This window comes from Entelurus aequoreus, linkage group LG26 (assembly GCF_033978785.1).
Source record: "Entelurus aequoreus isolate RoL-2023_Sb linkage group LG26, RoL_Eaeq_v1.1, whole genome shotgun sequence".
Lineage (NCBI taxonomy): Eukaryota > Metazoa > Chordata > Actinopteri > Syngnathiformes > Syngnathidae > Entelurus > Entelurus aequoreus.
In genome coordinates, this window is record NC_084756.1 from 11,805,976 (window position 1) to 11,822,357 (window position 16,382).

The 16,382-nt window shown below is 40.0% G+C and overlaps 1 protein-coding gene across 1 annotated transcript in view; it reads left to right on the forward strand.

Moving 5' to 3' along the window:
- The window catches only part of nckap1l (NCK associated protein 1 like), a 69,237-nt gene that overhangs the window by 14,375 nt on the left and 38,480 nt on the right, over nucleotides 1–16,382 (forward strand). The window contains exons 13-20 of the mRNA XM_062038093.1: nucleotides 1,224–1,356; nucleotides 1,433–1,514; nucleotides 8,095–8,153; nucleotides 9,522–9,667; nucleotides 9,733–9,865; nucleotides 13,515–13,634; nucleotides 14,951–15,090; nucleotides 16,064–16,195. Coding sequence (XP_061894077.1) covers nucleotides 1,224–1,356; nucleotides 1,433–1,514; nucleotides 8,095–8,153; nucleotides 9,522–9,667; nucleotides 9,733–9,865; nucleotides 13,515–13,634; nucleotides 14,951–15,090; nucleotides 16,064–16,195 — 945 coding nt within the window. The remainder of the gene's footprint in view (nucleotides 1–1,223; nucleotides 1,357–1,432; nucleotides 1,515–8,094; nucleotides 8,154–9,521; nucleotides 9,668–9,732; nucleotides 9,866–13,514; nucleotides 13,635–14,950; nucleotides 15,091–16,063; nucleotides 16,196–16,382) is intronic.

The following is a 16,382-nucleotide window of genomic DNA, read 5'->3' on the forward strand; positions in this document are numbered from 1 at the left end:
CAAACAAGGATGGGGCGAGGGTCACCACTTTGTCAACAAATGTGTGAGACAATTGTCCAACAGTTTAAGAACAACATTTCTCAACCAGCTATTGCAAGGAATTTAGAGATTTCACCATCTACGGTCCGTAATATTATTAAAAGGTTCAGAGAGTCTGGAGATAAGCGATGATATTACGGACCTAAGATCCTTCAGGAGGTACTGCATCAAAAAGCGACATCAGTGTGTAAGGGATATCACCACATGGGCTCAAGAACACTTCAGAAAACCACTGTCAGTAACTACAGTTTGTCGCTACATCTGTAAGTGCAAGTTAAAACTCTACTATGCAAAGCCAAAGCCATTTATCAACGACACCCAGAAACGCCACCGGCTTCGCTGGGCCAGAGCTCATCTAAGATGGACTGATGCAAAGTGGACAAGTGTCCACATTTCAAATTGTTTTTGGAAACTGTGGACGTCGTGTCCTCCGGACCAAAGAGGAAAAGAACCATCCAGATTGTTCTAGGCGCAAAGTTGAAAAGCCAGCATCTGTGATGGTATGGGGGTGTATTAGTGCCCAAGACATGGGTAACTTACACATCTGTGAAGGCACGATTAATGCTGAAAGGTACATACAGGTTTTGGAGCAACATATATTGCCATCCAAGCAACGTTATCATGGACACCCCTGCTTATTTCAGCAAGACAAGGCCAAGTCACATGTTACAACAGCGTGGCTTCGTAGTGAAAGAGTGCGGGTACTAGACTGGCCTGCCTGTAGTCCAGACCTGTCTCCCATTGAAAATGTGTGGTGCATTATGAAGCCTAAAATACCACAACGGAGACCCCCGGACTGTTGAACAACTTAAGCTGTACATCAAGCTAGAATGGGAAATAATTTCACTTCAAAATTTGGTCTTCTCAGTTCCCAAACGTTTACTGAGTGTTGTTAAAAGGAAAGGCCATGTAACACAGTGGTACAATTGCCCGTGTCAACTTTTTTGCAATGTGTTGCTGCCATTAAATTCTAAGTTAATGATTATTTGCAAAAAAACAATTACAATTCTCAGTTCGAACAATAAATATCTTGTCTTTGCAGTCTATTCAATTTAATATAAGTTGAAAAGTATTTGCAAATCACTGTTTTCTGTTTTTATTTACGAATTACACAACGTGCCAAATTCACTGGTTTTGGGTTTTGTAAATTAAAAACTAAAATCACCTTGTGGCTGATTCTCAAGTCAGATGGCGGAGTTGCTCTTCCACATGGAACGACTGAGACTACTCATGAGAAAATACCAACATGTAGTCCGACGATACTACGTACAGTACCTGGCTCAGTTTGATGCCTTGGTTCTCAATGACACCATGCAGGTGTGTCCACGGCTGGGAGTGTAGAACAACATGATTAGTATTTCCAGGGTAAACACATATTTTCTCTCCTCCACAGAAAATGCAGGTGTGTCCAGAAGAAGAATCAGTTCTGCTGAGTTCATTTGTTTCAACTCTTTCTGCGCTCTCAGTGAAACAAGGTAATTACTGCACTCACTCAAAAATAGGATGACTCTGAGTATAGAAAGATAAAATATCATGGAAATAACTGGTATATTTTATTTTAAAAATCCCTAGCTGCTGGGCGGTTGTTTCATAAGTATGGTTCATTAAGCACCATTATCTGGAAATGAGCATCATAATAAGTCACGTGAATGAAAGGATGAAAAGCTCTGACTTGATTGGGGAGAAGTTGTAGCCATCAGTTGATGTTTCATATATAAATGTGTTGACCCTGCATCAGGGCCTAGGCTTTTAGTGACCTTAAACAACATTTTGTTCGCGGCCCGATTTTGGTCTTTAGAAATTACCAGGCCTGGAATTTCGTCATTTTAGAGGCAAGGCCACTTGGCCTTAGGTGCCATAAACCAGTGGTCCCCAACCACCGGGCTGCAGACCGATTGGTACCGGGCCGCAAAATAAATACAAAAATAATAATAATAATAATATATATATATATATTTTTTAAATTAAATCAACATAAAAAACACAATATATACATTATATATACATTATATATCAATATAGATCTATACAGTCTGCAGGGATACATTCCATTAGCACACCTGATTGTATTTCTTTATAAAAAATAAATAATTTAAAAAAATAAAATACCCCCAACCCCCAGTCCGTGGGACAAATTTTCAAGTGTTGACCGGTCCGCAGCTACAAAAAGGTAGGGGACCACTGCCGTAAACCATTTGAGGGCACAAAGGCCAAATTGTCATGGCAGGAAAGCCATCAAATAAATTAATAATTTTAAGTCCACAGTCATCAATCAATCAATCAAAGTTTATTTATATAGCCCTTAATCACGAGTTTCCCAGATCTCACTTCAGGGCAAGACAAAACTCAACCCATTGGTCGCAGTGAGAACCCTTGGAGGGGACCGCAGATGTGGGTCCCCCCCCGGAACCCCCCCCAGGCGACCGGTGCAATTGATGCCGCACGAATATGGTTAATAATGTGAGAGTCCAGTCCATAGTGGGTAACCTCTTGCATGTAGACACATCACGGTGTAAAGACATGGTGGTTCATCCTGGGTTCCAACTTTGAACAGTTAGCGTATCATCTGTGGTCACCTGATAACCTCTCCATGCAGCAGAAGGGGGGCAGAGCAGAAAAAGAGAGATGGCAGATCAACTGGTCTAAAACGGGGGTCTATTTAAAGGCTAGGGTGTATAAATGTGTTTTAAGATGGGACTTAAATGCTTCTACTGAGGTAGCATCTCTAACTGTTACTGGTAGAACATTCCAGAGTACTGGAGCCTGAATAGAAAACGCTCTAAAGCCCGTAGACTATTTTTGGGCTCTTGCAATCACTAACAAACCAGAGTTCTTAGAACGCAGATTTCTTGCCGGGACATATGGTACAATACAATCAGCAAGATAGGATGGAGCTAGACCCTTTAGTATTTTGTACGTACGTAGTAAAACCTTAAAGTCACATCTAAACATAATTAATGTAACTTAAAGGTTGAGGATGATTGCATCTCTAATATGCATTATTTCAAATTAAAACACCGTATTTTTTGGACCATAGGGCGCACCTGGATCAAAAGGCGCACTGCCCATGAGCGGGTCTACTCAAGTCTATTTTCATACAAAAGGCGCATTTAAAGGCCTACTGAAAGCCACTACTACCGACCACGCAGTCTGATAGTTTATATATCAATGATGAAATCTTAACATTGCAACACATGCCAATACGGCCGGGTGAACTTATAAAGTTACATTTTAAATTTCCCGCTAAACTTCCGGATGAAAACATCTTTGTATGATGACGTATGCGAGTGACGTCACTAGTTAAACGGAAGTATTGGTACACCTTTGAATCCAATACAAAAAAGCTCTGTTTTCATCTCAAAATTCCACAGTATTCCACAAAATTCCACAGTATTCTGTGTTGGTGAATCTTTTGCAATTTGTTTAATGAACAATGAAGACTGCAAAGAAGAAAGTTGTAGGTGGGATCGGTGTATTAGTGGCTGGCTGCAGCAACACAACCAGGAGGAATTTGACTTGGATAGCAGACGCGCTTGCAGACGCGCTAGCCGCCGCTAGCCGCCGCTAGCCGCCGCTAGCCGCCGCTAGCCGCCGCTAGCCGCCGCTAGCCGCCGACCGCACGGATGATCGGGTGAAGTCCTTCGTCCTTCCGTCGATCGCTGGAACGAAGGTGAGCACAGGTGTTGATGAGCAGATGAGGGCTGGCTGGCGTAGGTGGAGCGCTAATGTTTTTATCATGGCTCTGTGAGGTCCCGTTGCTAAGTTAGCTTCAATGGCGTCGTTAGCAACAGCATTGTTAATCTTCGCCAAGCTGAAAAGCATTAACCGTTTATTTACATGTTCATGGTTTAATAGTATTGTTGATTTTCTGTCTATTCTTCCAGTCAGGGGTTTATTTCTTTTGTTTATATCTGCATTTGAGCCCGATGCTATCACGTTAGCTCCGTAGCTAAAGTGTTTCGCCGATGTATTGTCGTGGGGATAAAAGTCACTGTGAATGTCCATTTCGCGTTGTCGACTCTCATTTTCAAGAGGATATAGTATCCGAGGTGGTTTCAAATACAAATCCGTGATCCACAATAGAAAAAGGAGAAAGTGTGGAATCCAATGAACCCTTGTACTTAAGTTACGGTCAGAGCGAAAAAAGATACGTCCTGCACTGCACTATAGTCCTTCACTCTCACTTTCCTCATCCACAAATCTTTCATCCTCGCTCAAATTAATGGGGTAATCGTCGCTTTCTCGGTCCGAATCTCTCTCGCTGCTGGTGTAAACAATAGGGAAATGTGAGCAGCACTCCAGCTAGTGACGTCACGCTACTTCCGGTAGGGGCAAGGCTTTTTTTTATCAGCGACCAAAAGTTGCGATCTTTATCGTCGTTGTTCTCTACTAAATCTTTTCAGCAAAAATATGGCAATATCGCGAAATGATCAAGTATGACACATAGAATGGATCTGCTATCCCCGTTTAAATAAAAACATTTCATTTCAGTAGGCCTTTAAGGGGTCATATTATGATTTTTTTCTAAATGTAAAAGACTTCCTTGTGGTCTACATAACATGTAATGGTGGTTCTTTGGTCAAAATGTTGCATTGATGATGTTTTACAGATCATCTTCAAGTCGCTTTCTGACAGTCGCTTTAACATGTGCCGTTTTGTGTCTTATTTACGTGGCTCACCTTCGACAGCGTCTTCTCCCCGTCATCTTTTTTGTAGCGGTGTAGTATGCAAGGACGGGAGTGGAAGAAGTGTCAACAGATGGCGCTAACTGTTTTAATGACATTCAGACTTTACTTCAATCAATAACAGAGCAGCATCTCCTCATCTGTGGCTCACTAGTGCAACAACAAGGAAATGTGGCCCGTGAAAAACCGTCCGACCGGAACTTTCTAATAACTAAAGTTCCTTGGGTGAATAATGTAAACTCACTACACCGGTATGTTTTAGCGCTTTCATGGAGAGTTTACTGACAGATATAAGTAAGAACATTACACTACTTTATATTAGAAATGGCAACAGCGGAGGATGAATGTCCCATAACAAGATGATAGAGAAAAAGAAGAAGCTTATGACTATGCCGTCGGCACGGACTACAATGGCGGACGCACGCACATTTTCAGGACTTATGCAGATCCCAAATACAGATCAGCAGGTACCAGAAGGTAAGAAAAGTTTGTTTTGCATAATATTACAAAACAAAACGCCAGGTAATATGTCTGCTAATAGGCGCCATTTTGCGGTCCTTATACACACACCATAATAATACTCCTATGTTTAATGTGCCGACAATCCATCAATCGGTGCAACTTCGTACTAAAAACATTTAGTCAGATTTTTGACCGCCGTGTGTAATGTTCCATATTTTCAATGTAACATTTAAAGTTTTGGTGTTGGTTACCGGCATCATCTTGCAGTTTACATGTATCTCTTATGTGTGACTGCCATCTACTAGTCACACGTATCATTACACCATGCACCAAATAAAATTGCTTCGAGGTCGGTAAGCACCACCAGATTTATGCCGTACATTAGGCGCACCGGGTTATAAGGCGCACTGTCGATTTTGGAGAAAATTAAAGGATTTTAAGTGCGCATTATAGTCCGGAAAATTCGGTAGTACATTCAAAAAGAACCCACGCTTAGGCTTAGTGTTCCTTTTGCCCACAATGACGATAATGTGTTCTGGCTTTGTATCATTTAGTGGCGGTTTTCATTCACGTAAACCAGCGTGGGTCGAGTGGGTTGGGGAAAACTGCAAAACCTGCACACGTCGTCGCGTTGCATCGCTAAATGTGAGCAGTTTGCTACATATCAAATGCTGAGAGTTTATTGTCTTCTTAGGCTTTTGTATAAAACTTTCTTACCTTAGCTTAGCTCAGCCGACTTCTTCATTCAGTGCACCGGGCTTTGAGAAGTCGGAGACGTTTGCACATCTGCACATTACAGGCTGCAACGAGAGCCATGGCCGTCATGGCTGCCGTGAAATTCCTGCACTGGAAATGTATTAATATGTAACGAGCCGAAGGCTGACTGCAGCCTAGCGTGTATTGTAGTACAGTTGTCCCCTCGCCACATCACACTTCAAAGTTTGCGGCTTGTAAAGTTGACTATGTAGGTGTTTTTTCATGTCTAGAGAACTTTCTTAATGTTAAAAAGGTATTTAGAAAGTCATAAGCAGGTTTGTTATGCACTACTTAGAAAAATATTATATTAATATTTGCAGACTATCATTTACCAATTAACATAATATTCCAGTACATTTGGTGACCAAAAGCAGATTCTGGTATTGGAGCCTGATTACGTGCATATAATACACAACCAACCAAAGTACAGTTCAAGTATGTTTACAATTTGATATCAAGAAATGATGTATTATTAATATTATTATTTGAAGTTATGTAAAGATTTGTATTTACTATAAAGAATTACATAAGAAAGAGGAACATCTAATTGAAAACATTTGTATGCACGTACAACACTTAAAACCTTTAGCATATCAGTATGTGGAATTAAATGATGGAATGGAATAAACAAATAAATCAAACAAAGCACCAATATGATTCAGTTTAAGAGACTGTTCAAGTGTCCACAAAGTACACAGAACAATAATTATTATAAACATCTTGAACCCCTTTTTTGTTTTTTATTGAGACAACAATTATTTATGTATTTAATATTTGTTTAATTACTATGGTATATTATTTATTAATTATTTATTTGTTCACTGCTATGTTACAGAGAACAGGGAAATAGGATAAAATTGCTATGGTATGAAAAGGTGTAGGATTAAATAAGCCCTGCTTCTTCCTACTCCTTTTCGGACGTGCTGTAATGAAAAAACTGGAAATATGTGATGAATTGTATTGTATGCATGTTCCAAATAAACTGAAACGGAACTGAACTGAACATGTGAACAATAAACAAAATACAACATTGACAGCTGTAATGCAGTTAAATCTAATAGGTTCAATAGTCTTATGTTAACATTCCAGATAATGTCAAAAGTTTATATGAAAAGGTAAAAATATGTCCAAGGTAATAAAAAATAAAAAATAAAAGTTCAATATTTCTTACTGCACTGAAGCCTATTCAAAACTACTATGTCACTTGGGCATTCATTGAAAAAGCAAATAAAAGGGGCCCGCTCCAAACTGTTCCCACAAGGTTGGGAGCATGGAATTGTCCAAAATGTTTTGGTATCCTGGAGCATTCAAAGTTCCTTTCATTGGAACTAAGGGGCCAAGCCCAAATCCTGAAAAACAACCCCACACCATAATTCCTTGTTCCCAAACTCTTCCATTTTCTTATAATAAAGCCGACAGTTGACTTTGGAATATTTAGGAGCGAGGACATTTCCCGACTGGATTTGTTGCACAGGTGGCATCCTATGACAGTTCCACGCTGGAAATCACTGAGAGCGGCCCATTCTTTCACAAATGTTTGTAGAAACAGTCTCCATGCCTAAGTGCTTGATTTTATACACCTGTGGCCGGGCCAAGTGATTAGGACACCTGATTCTCATCATTTGGATCGGTGGCCAAATACTTGTGGCAATATAGTGTATCTATCAACTGTATGTGCCCATTCACTTACAGTGCACATAAAAACGTACATTGTTGATTCTGAAGGCATATTTGGTACAGCATGGCAACATAAGCTGGCTGAATTCTGATTGGATACAAACTCCAACCTAAAAACAACAGCACTGGAAGGAGCATAATATGACATGAATAGAATATGAATACTTTTAGATATTTACGGAAAGTAAATAAAAAAAGACTTTTATCTTTAATTATGATCATGATTTCTGTTTATGTTAGGCCACCACTGATGTAAATACTGTACCACAAACAAATGATGATCCTCTTCATTATATGCAAATTGCTGGTTCATGGAGAATGACAGAGAACGACTTCAGACTTTAACATTTTTTACTGATGGATTCTACCATTCGCATGTTGTGGCAGGGGGGAGGTTTGCATTTTCATCAGAGTTTACACTTATAAAGGCAGAGCCACAGAAAATGCTGATGATGCTTTCGGATTTCCGTTACAGTGGAGAAGAACGAGGAGTTTGACTTCAGGGCTGTGAGACTGGACTGGTTGAGGCTGCAGGTACGTACCAAGCATAGGCGAGTACGATTGTCCTCCTGTTGGTGGAATTGCCTTCAGGAGAACGACTGTGCGTGGAATCTTTTAAAGTGGGGAAACTGGTGCACAGACAGCCATCACACTGTCCTCGGCAAAGAGAAGGCCAGGGTCCAATGGCATGGAGACCAAGACAATTGGGGGCCCATCTTTGCTGCAGCCTTCTTCCGCCTTTGTGACCGTTGTGGAGCTTCTATGCAATCATTATCCGCCCACACCACCTATCGGTCTTTTTTGTCCGATAATGAACTAATGACACAAACACCTTGACTTCAACACTCACCGCACAAGCGAATGAAGGGTATACTTACTCAACAGCCATACATGTCACACTAAGGGTGGCAGTATGAACAATGCCAACACTGTCATAAACATGTGCCATATAGTGAAACCACACTAAACAACAATGACAAAATCATTTTGGAAGAATATTTGCACCACAACACAAAATAAACACTACAGAACATAATTCCCAGAATTCCCTGCAGCACCAACTCTTCCGGGACGCTACAATATAAACAAACGCCATTGGTGGATCTACACCTAACTTCCACTGTAATGATACCAAGTAAAGGAGCATATCTAGTCGATACTACTATGATTACATATTTTTTATTGTCACAAAATCTTTTTTTCGTTTTTTTAAAATGTATATTATGTTTATAAACTCAGTAAATATGACCCTGGACACATGAGGACTTTGATTATGACCAATGTATGATCCTGTAACGACTTCGAAACCGGATTGATACCCAAATTTGTGGTATCATCCAACACTAATGTAAAGTATCAAACAACAGAAGAATAAGTGATTATTACATTTTAATAGAAGTGTAGATAGAACATGTTAAAACAGAAAATAAGCAGATATTAACAGTAAATGAAGAAGTAGATTAATAATCAATTTTTACAGTTTGTCCCTCATAATGTTGACAAAATAATAGACTGATACATGACACAATATGTTACTGCATACGCCAGCAGACTAATTAGGAACCTTTGTTTGTTTACTTACTACTAAAAGACAAGTTGTCTAGTATGTTCACTATTTTATTTAAGGACAAACTTGCAATAAGAAACATATGTTTAATGTACTGTAAGATTTTTTTGTTAAAATAAAGCCAATAATGCAATTTTGTGTGGTTCCCTTTATTTAGAAAAGTACCAAAATATTTTTGGTACAGGTACCGGTACCAAAATATTGGTAGCAGTAATACACACACACCGAGCACCCACTGGCAGAAATGTAGATCGGCGCCTATAATACCAAGTGTCCCCGCGAGGAATCCATGTCAGCAAAAATCGTATTAATTGTGTCTCCATGCTTGGTTTTAGGCCTACACAGGTGTGAACAAGGCCCCTCTGCCCATTAAGGAATACCTGGATTTGGCCAAAGTCATGAACATGATTCAGTTTCACACCAAGATGGTGGACGGTATTGAAGAACTCCTTCAAGAGACGTCGGATTTGTCTATTTTCTGGTGTGTGTGCACTCTTTACCAATCTACTCTTTGCTCCACTGACACTTTTTGTTTGGTCTCACTAGTTTCTTCCCACGAGTCTTTGAGAAGATGTTTTTCCAGAGTTGCGAGGAGATGACTATGAAGAGTTACCTGATGGCCTTCCCTTCCGTTTGCACCCACTTCAGCCAGTGTGGACACCCTCTCTGTCCTGAAGAGGTCAGTGTTCACTCAACCAGTCGACTATCCTCTATGGACCGTGAAACTTCAAATCTCTTAAGAATCATAAAAAAATATATATATATTGTTATTGTGTGCTTTTAGTTTATCATAATCCAGTGACTGTAATTTTACATCACAACAACTCCCAAAAGGAGAACTTGAGGACTTCCGCTTCCAAGACATATTGGTACTTGATTGGTATTAAACACAATCAATATAATTCGAAGCTAAATAATAAATGTGTATTACAACTTTTATCCTGTTAAAAAAGGACAGCACTAAATTCAAGGATTCGGTACATTTGCAAACATCTAAAATGATGCACAAAGCAAATTATAACCTGCTAGCCAACAATTCTTCTCAACAAAAGAGGAGAAATATAACCTTAGAGGAAAATCTAATTTAAAACATGTGTATGCACGTACAACACTTAAAACCTTTAGTATATCAGTATGTGGAATTAAATGATGGAATGGATTAAGCAAGGACATCAAATAAAGTACTAATATCATTCAGTTTAAGAGACTGTTCAAACTACAAGTGTTCACAAAGTACACATATTTATGTATTTAATATTTGTTTACTTACTATGATATATTATTTATTTATTATTCATTTATTCTCTGTTCTGTTATAGAGAACAAGGCAATGGGATAAAATTGCTATAGTATGAAAAGGGGTAGTATTAAATAAGTTTAGCTTCTTCCTACTCCTTTTCGGATGTGCTATGATGAAACAACTGGAAATATGTGACGCATTACATTGTATCGTATGCATGTTCCAAACTGAACTGAACTGAAATGATCTAATTTGTTTTACACTTGTGGCCTGATTCACTAAAATCAAAATAACAAGTGCTAAATAACGTGTGCTAACTATAACATTGTGTGTACTATTATTGGGCGTGTTGTGTGTGATCTACTAAGTCTGTGTGTACAACTGATAACAAGAACAGTGCATCCGGAAAGTATTCGTAACGGTTTACTTTGCCACATTGTGTTATGTTACACCCTTTTTACAAAATATAATACATTTACCGTGTTTTCTGGACCATAGGGCACTGCCGATGAGTGGCTCTATTAAGGTCTATTTTCATACATCTGGCAATTATAGGGCGCATCAAATGAGTCACATTATGATTTTTTTCCTAAATGTAAAAGACTTCCTTGTGGTCTAGATAACATGTAATGGTGGTTTTATGGTCAAAATGTTGCATAGATGATATTTTACAGATCATCTTCAAGTCGCTTTCTGACAGTCGCTTCCGGATGCGCCGTTTTGTGGGCGGTCTTATTTACGTGGCTCACCTTCGACAGCGTCTTCTCCCCGTCATCTTTGTTGTAGCGGTGTAGCGTGCAAGGACGGGAGTGGAAGAAGTGTCAAAAGATGGAGCTAACTGTTTTAATGACGTTCAGACTTTACTTCAATCAATAACGGAGCAGCATCTCCTCATCCGGAAACAACAACAATGCCAACCGTCCAACCAGAACTCTCTAATAACTAAAGTTCCTTGGGTGAATAATGTAAACTCACTACACCGGTATGTTTTAGCGCTTTTGTGGCGAGTTTACTGATAGATATAAGTAAGAACTTTACACTACTTTATACTAGAAATGGCAACAGCGGAGGATGAATGTCCCATAACAAGAATATAGAGAAAAAGAAAAATGTAATTTGACTGGCAAACACGATAGTCCAGGATATCACTCACCCCCTACACCAATACAGAACCATCAAATTCCGGAGGGCCCGCCTCAGGAAAAGCCTTATCCCTGCAGCTATAGCCGCCCTTAACAGCAGGCCCGGCCGACCTGTCTGACAAGCCTGTAAATGTGTGTTGGTCATGTTTTATGTCTTTTTGTTATTTTTGTTTCGTGATGTGTAATGTCCATTGTTCAAATGTACGGCAATGAAAATGAATTTCCCCAACGGGGACCAATAAATCTAAATCTAAATCTAATCTAAGAAGCTTATCGACAATTGTGTAGCCATGGACTACAATGGCGGAAGCGCGCAAATTTTCAGATGCAGATCTCAAATACACATCAGCAGAAACCGGAGGGTAAGAAAATATGTTTCTGCATAATATTGCAAGACAATGCGGTCCTTATAGACACACCATAATAATATTTGTATGTTGAAGCACAATTCGTCCGACTACGGTAGCCATAATACTCCCACAATCCATCAAGTGCGGCTTCATAGTTTACCAAAGTCGTACTAAAACATTTTGACAGATTTTTGAGCGTCGTGTATAATGTTCAATATTCTCAATGGGACATTTAAAGTTTTGGTGTTGTTTACTGGCGTCATCTTGCAGTCTACGTGTATCTCTTATGTGTGACTGCCATCTACTGGCCACACTTATCATTATATTATGTACAAAATTAAATAGTACATTAGGCGCACCGGTTTATAAGGCGCACTGTTGGTTTTTGAGAAAATGAAAGGATTTTAAGTGTGCCTTATAGTCCGAAAAATATTGTATTTTTGTCTTCAAAATTCTACAGATAACACCCATTAATGACAATTTTTTTTTTTACTCCAAATTTGCTTAATTCTTTGTTGATGCAATTTTGGCAGAAATTACAGCCTTAAGACTTTTTAAATACACTAAAAATACGATTTTTAGTGTAATAATGCTCATTGTCATTTCTGTATTTTTTTTTTTTTTTTAATTTTCGCTAACTGCTTATTTGCTATTACTTTTACCATCATATTTGTACATGTCGTATTTGCTGATGTTGCTCTGTTGTTGTTGTTGTTGTGTTTGCTGTTGTTGTTTTTGTCTCTCTGTCTAATCCCCCTCTTGTCCCCACAATTCCCCCCTCTGTCTTCCTTTTTCTCTCTTTCTATCCCCTCCTGCTCCGGCCCGGCTGCACCAAATGATAATATAAATACATTTAATAAAGTCAAAATACAAGTAAGGCAACAAGAGAAGTATCCTACACTTCTCTTTTGTAAAGTAAATCTGAACAGCCGATATGGGCATCTACATCTGCTATATGATTTGCCCGAGAAGCTGGGCAGGACATTATAAAAAAAAAAATAAAAAAATAAATAAATAAATAAATAAATAAATAAATAAATAAATAAATAAATAAATAAATACGATGCCACAGGTGTGGCTCAACTATCCTTGGGTAGTTTCGCCCGTTCCTCCTTAGAGCACTTCTGAAGCTCCATCAGATTAGATTGGAAGTGTCGGTTTTCATCCAGGATTGCTCTTTTTTTAAATTTTCTTTAAATTCTGCAAGCGAGTGATATCCTGTGTTTAATCCCGATTAATCCAAATGAATCCGATTTTTAAACAATATCATTTGACAGCAATAGTTTGTATATTACATTACCCAGAAGGCTTACCGCTGTGGAACAGGAACAGGACAATTGGAAGACAACGGTGCCATTTGATCAATAACAAATTAGTTATTGTTACACATTTCTGTTCCTACTTTTTCTACACAATAAACAAAAAGGAAACAACGTTTCGATGTTCGAGCGCCACTCAAAGACAAAAGCCATTGGCCGAAATTTGCGGGGGAAGTTGAGGGCGTTGGTTGAATTTGCACGATCCCAACATCGCAAATTCCTGGAGTGACTGCGTTTTCTATTCACTCACACTTTCCACACTTGTTTGTGTGTCCAGGAGGAGGCGGTAGAGAAGAGGAGTCTGCGCATGTGCGTGACTTTCCTGGAGGGCATAGCCAAGCAGACCAGTGCAGTCATGTTGGAGATTTGTGCTGAGCAGTGCAACCTTCACGAGCAGGTCTGTGCCAGTCTTCCGAGCAACATACACTATATTGCCAAAAGTATTTGGCCACCCGTCCAAATGATCAGAATCAGGTGTCCTAATCACTCGGCCCGGCCACAGGTGTATAAAATCAAGCACTTAGGCATGGAGACTGTTTCTACAAACATTTGTGAAAGAATGGGCCGCTCTGAGTGATTTCCAGCGTGGAACTGTCATAGGATGCCACCTGTCCAACAAATCCAGTCGTGAAATTTCCTCGCTCCTAAATATTCCAAAGTCAATTGTCGGCTTTATTATAAGAAAATGGAAGAGTTTGGGAACAACAGCAACTCAGCCACCCAGTGGTAGGCCACGTGAACTGACAGAGAGGGGTCAGTGGATGCTGAAGCGCATAGTGCAAAGACTTTCTGCACAGTCAGTTGCTACAGAGCTCCAAACTTCATGTGACCTTCCAATTAGCCCACGTACAGTACGCAGAGAGCTTCATGGAATGGGTTTCCTTGGCCCGGCAGCTGCAATCAAGCCATACATCACCAAGTCCAATGCAAAGTGTCAGATGCAGTGGTGTAAAGCACGTCGCCACTGGACTCTAGAGCAGTGGAGACTTGTTCTCTGGCATGATGAATCGCGCTTTTCCATCTAGCAATCTGATGGACAAGTCTGGGTTTGGAGGTTGCCAGGAGAACGCTACATTTCGGACTGCATTGTGCCGAGTGTGAAATTTGGTGGAGGAGGAATTACGGTGTGGGGTTGTTTTCCAGGAGTTGGGCTTGGCCCCTTAGTTCCAGTGAAAGGAACTTTGAATGCTCCAGGATACCAACACATTTTGGATGATACCATGCTCCCAACCTTGTGGGAACAGTTTGGAGCGGGCCCCTTCCTCTTCCATCATGACCGTGCACCAGCGCACAAAGCAATGTCCATAATGACATGGATGACAGAGTCTGGTGTGGATGAACTTGACTGGCCTGCACAGAGTCCTGACCTGAACCCGATAGAACACCTTTGGGATGAATTAGAACAGAGACTGAGAGCCAGGCCTTCTCAACCAACATCAGTGTGTGACCTCACTAATGCGCTTTTGGAAGAAAGGTGGAAGATTCCTATAAACACAACCTTGTGGACAGCCTTCCCAGAAGAGTTGACGCTGTAATAGCTGCAAAAAAGGTGGACCGACATCATATTGAACCCTATGGGTTAGGAATGGGATGGCACTTCAAGTTCATATGTGAGTCAAGGCAGGTGGCCAAATACTTTTGGCAATAAAGTGTATCATTCAATAGTTTGCATACAATACACAATATAATGACAAAAATCCACATGTTGTGTAGTTGCAGCCCAAACATTGTGCTGAAACCATCAGTGCAGCTCGCTACAGAAAGCAGAAGAAAGCCGTGCAAAAGAAAGGAGAGGTCCACAAAGAAAAACCAGGAGCTGAAAGCCTGAGGAAAGATCGCAGCATCACCACCAAGTCAGTTTTATTCATGATTAACTAGAAGCTTTTAATTAGGTCTTGTTTATTCAAAGACACATAATCCGAGTAGGGCTTTAAAGGTGGGTCTAATTAACTTGTACAAGTGTGGAATTAAGTTTTGTAAATGTTCGATTCTATAGTAGTTTATTGTACTTTTAGTGTTATTGATTATTTTGTGTAATATAGTGGCCGAGTGGTTAGCATGTTGGCCTCACAGTCAGTAGATTGAGGGTTTGAATTCACTTTTTTTCACCAGAAGAGTCTTCCACATGAGTTAGAACCTAATAGTACCCCTGCATGTATCTGTATAGTGGCGGAAAAAAAATACAGTGTGCGCGCCGCACGCTATATTCTTCTGGAGTGTTTTCTGTTGGAATTGTCCATTTATCGAGACAAAACTATTGTGACACCACAAATGCTTTACCTGATCTACGTGACGGCAACATACTGTATTTTTCAGACTATAAAGCGCACTTCAAATCCTTTCATTTTCTCAAAAATCGACAGTGCGCCTTATAACCCGGTGCGCCTAACGTACGTAATCATTTTGGTTGTGCTTAGCGAGCTTCGAAGCAATTTTATTTGGTACATGGTGTAATGATAAGTGTGGCCAGTAGATGGCAGCCACACATAAGAGGTAGGTGTAGTAGGCAGGCTCTTAGACGATAACTGACAAATAGACACGCTGTAGGACTGCTTGAGTCGGCGATTTTTCAGATATTTTACATGCTAGCCATAGTTGTTTTTCTTTTTGCTAAAATCGGACCAATATCTGATATGAGATGGGGACACCCCTGTTAATTAATCAACTTTTTTGGGCTTTTTGAAACCTCTATAAAAGGCTTAAGTTTATTAAACCGGGTTGTTTGCATACCTAATCATTTTTTATAACCTCTGTATTTCTCTTAACGTGTTTACTTCCATATGCAGTCGACTAATTTCTTGCATCCGCTCTTTCTTTGGATTGCAGTGTGGACAAGATGCATCTGATGCTGACTGAGGTGTGCTCCACCTACAGCCTGTGCACTGACATCGTGGTCTTTGCGCACACTATCCTTCCCACAGAGTTCCTGCTTTCTCACATGGAGACACGCCTTTCTGAGTATGTTGAGTGCATGGCGAAGCAAGCGGATGTTGAACGTGGTCGCTGCAATAAGCCCCTGAAGGTTTACTAGATGGGTCCATGGGTGGACTTTTGATTGATAAACACTAGAATTATGTAAACATACGTTTGTAGTTTATGGGGCTTGCAGTGTCTGTTTCAGAGTTGGAAGGGGGGCTGGAGCCTA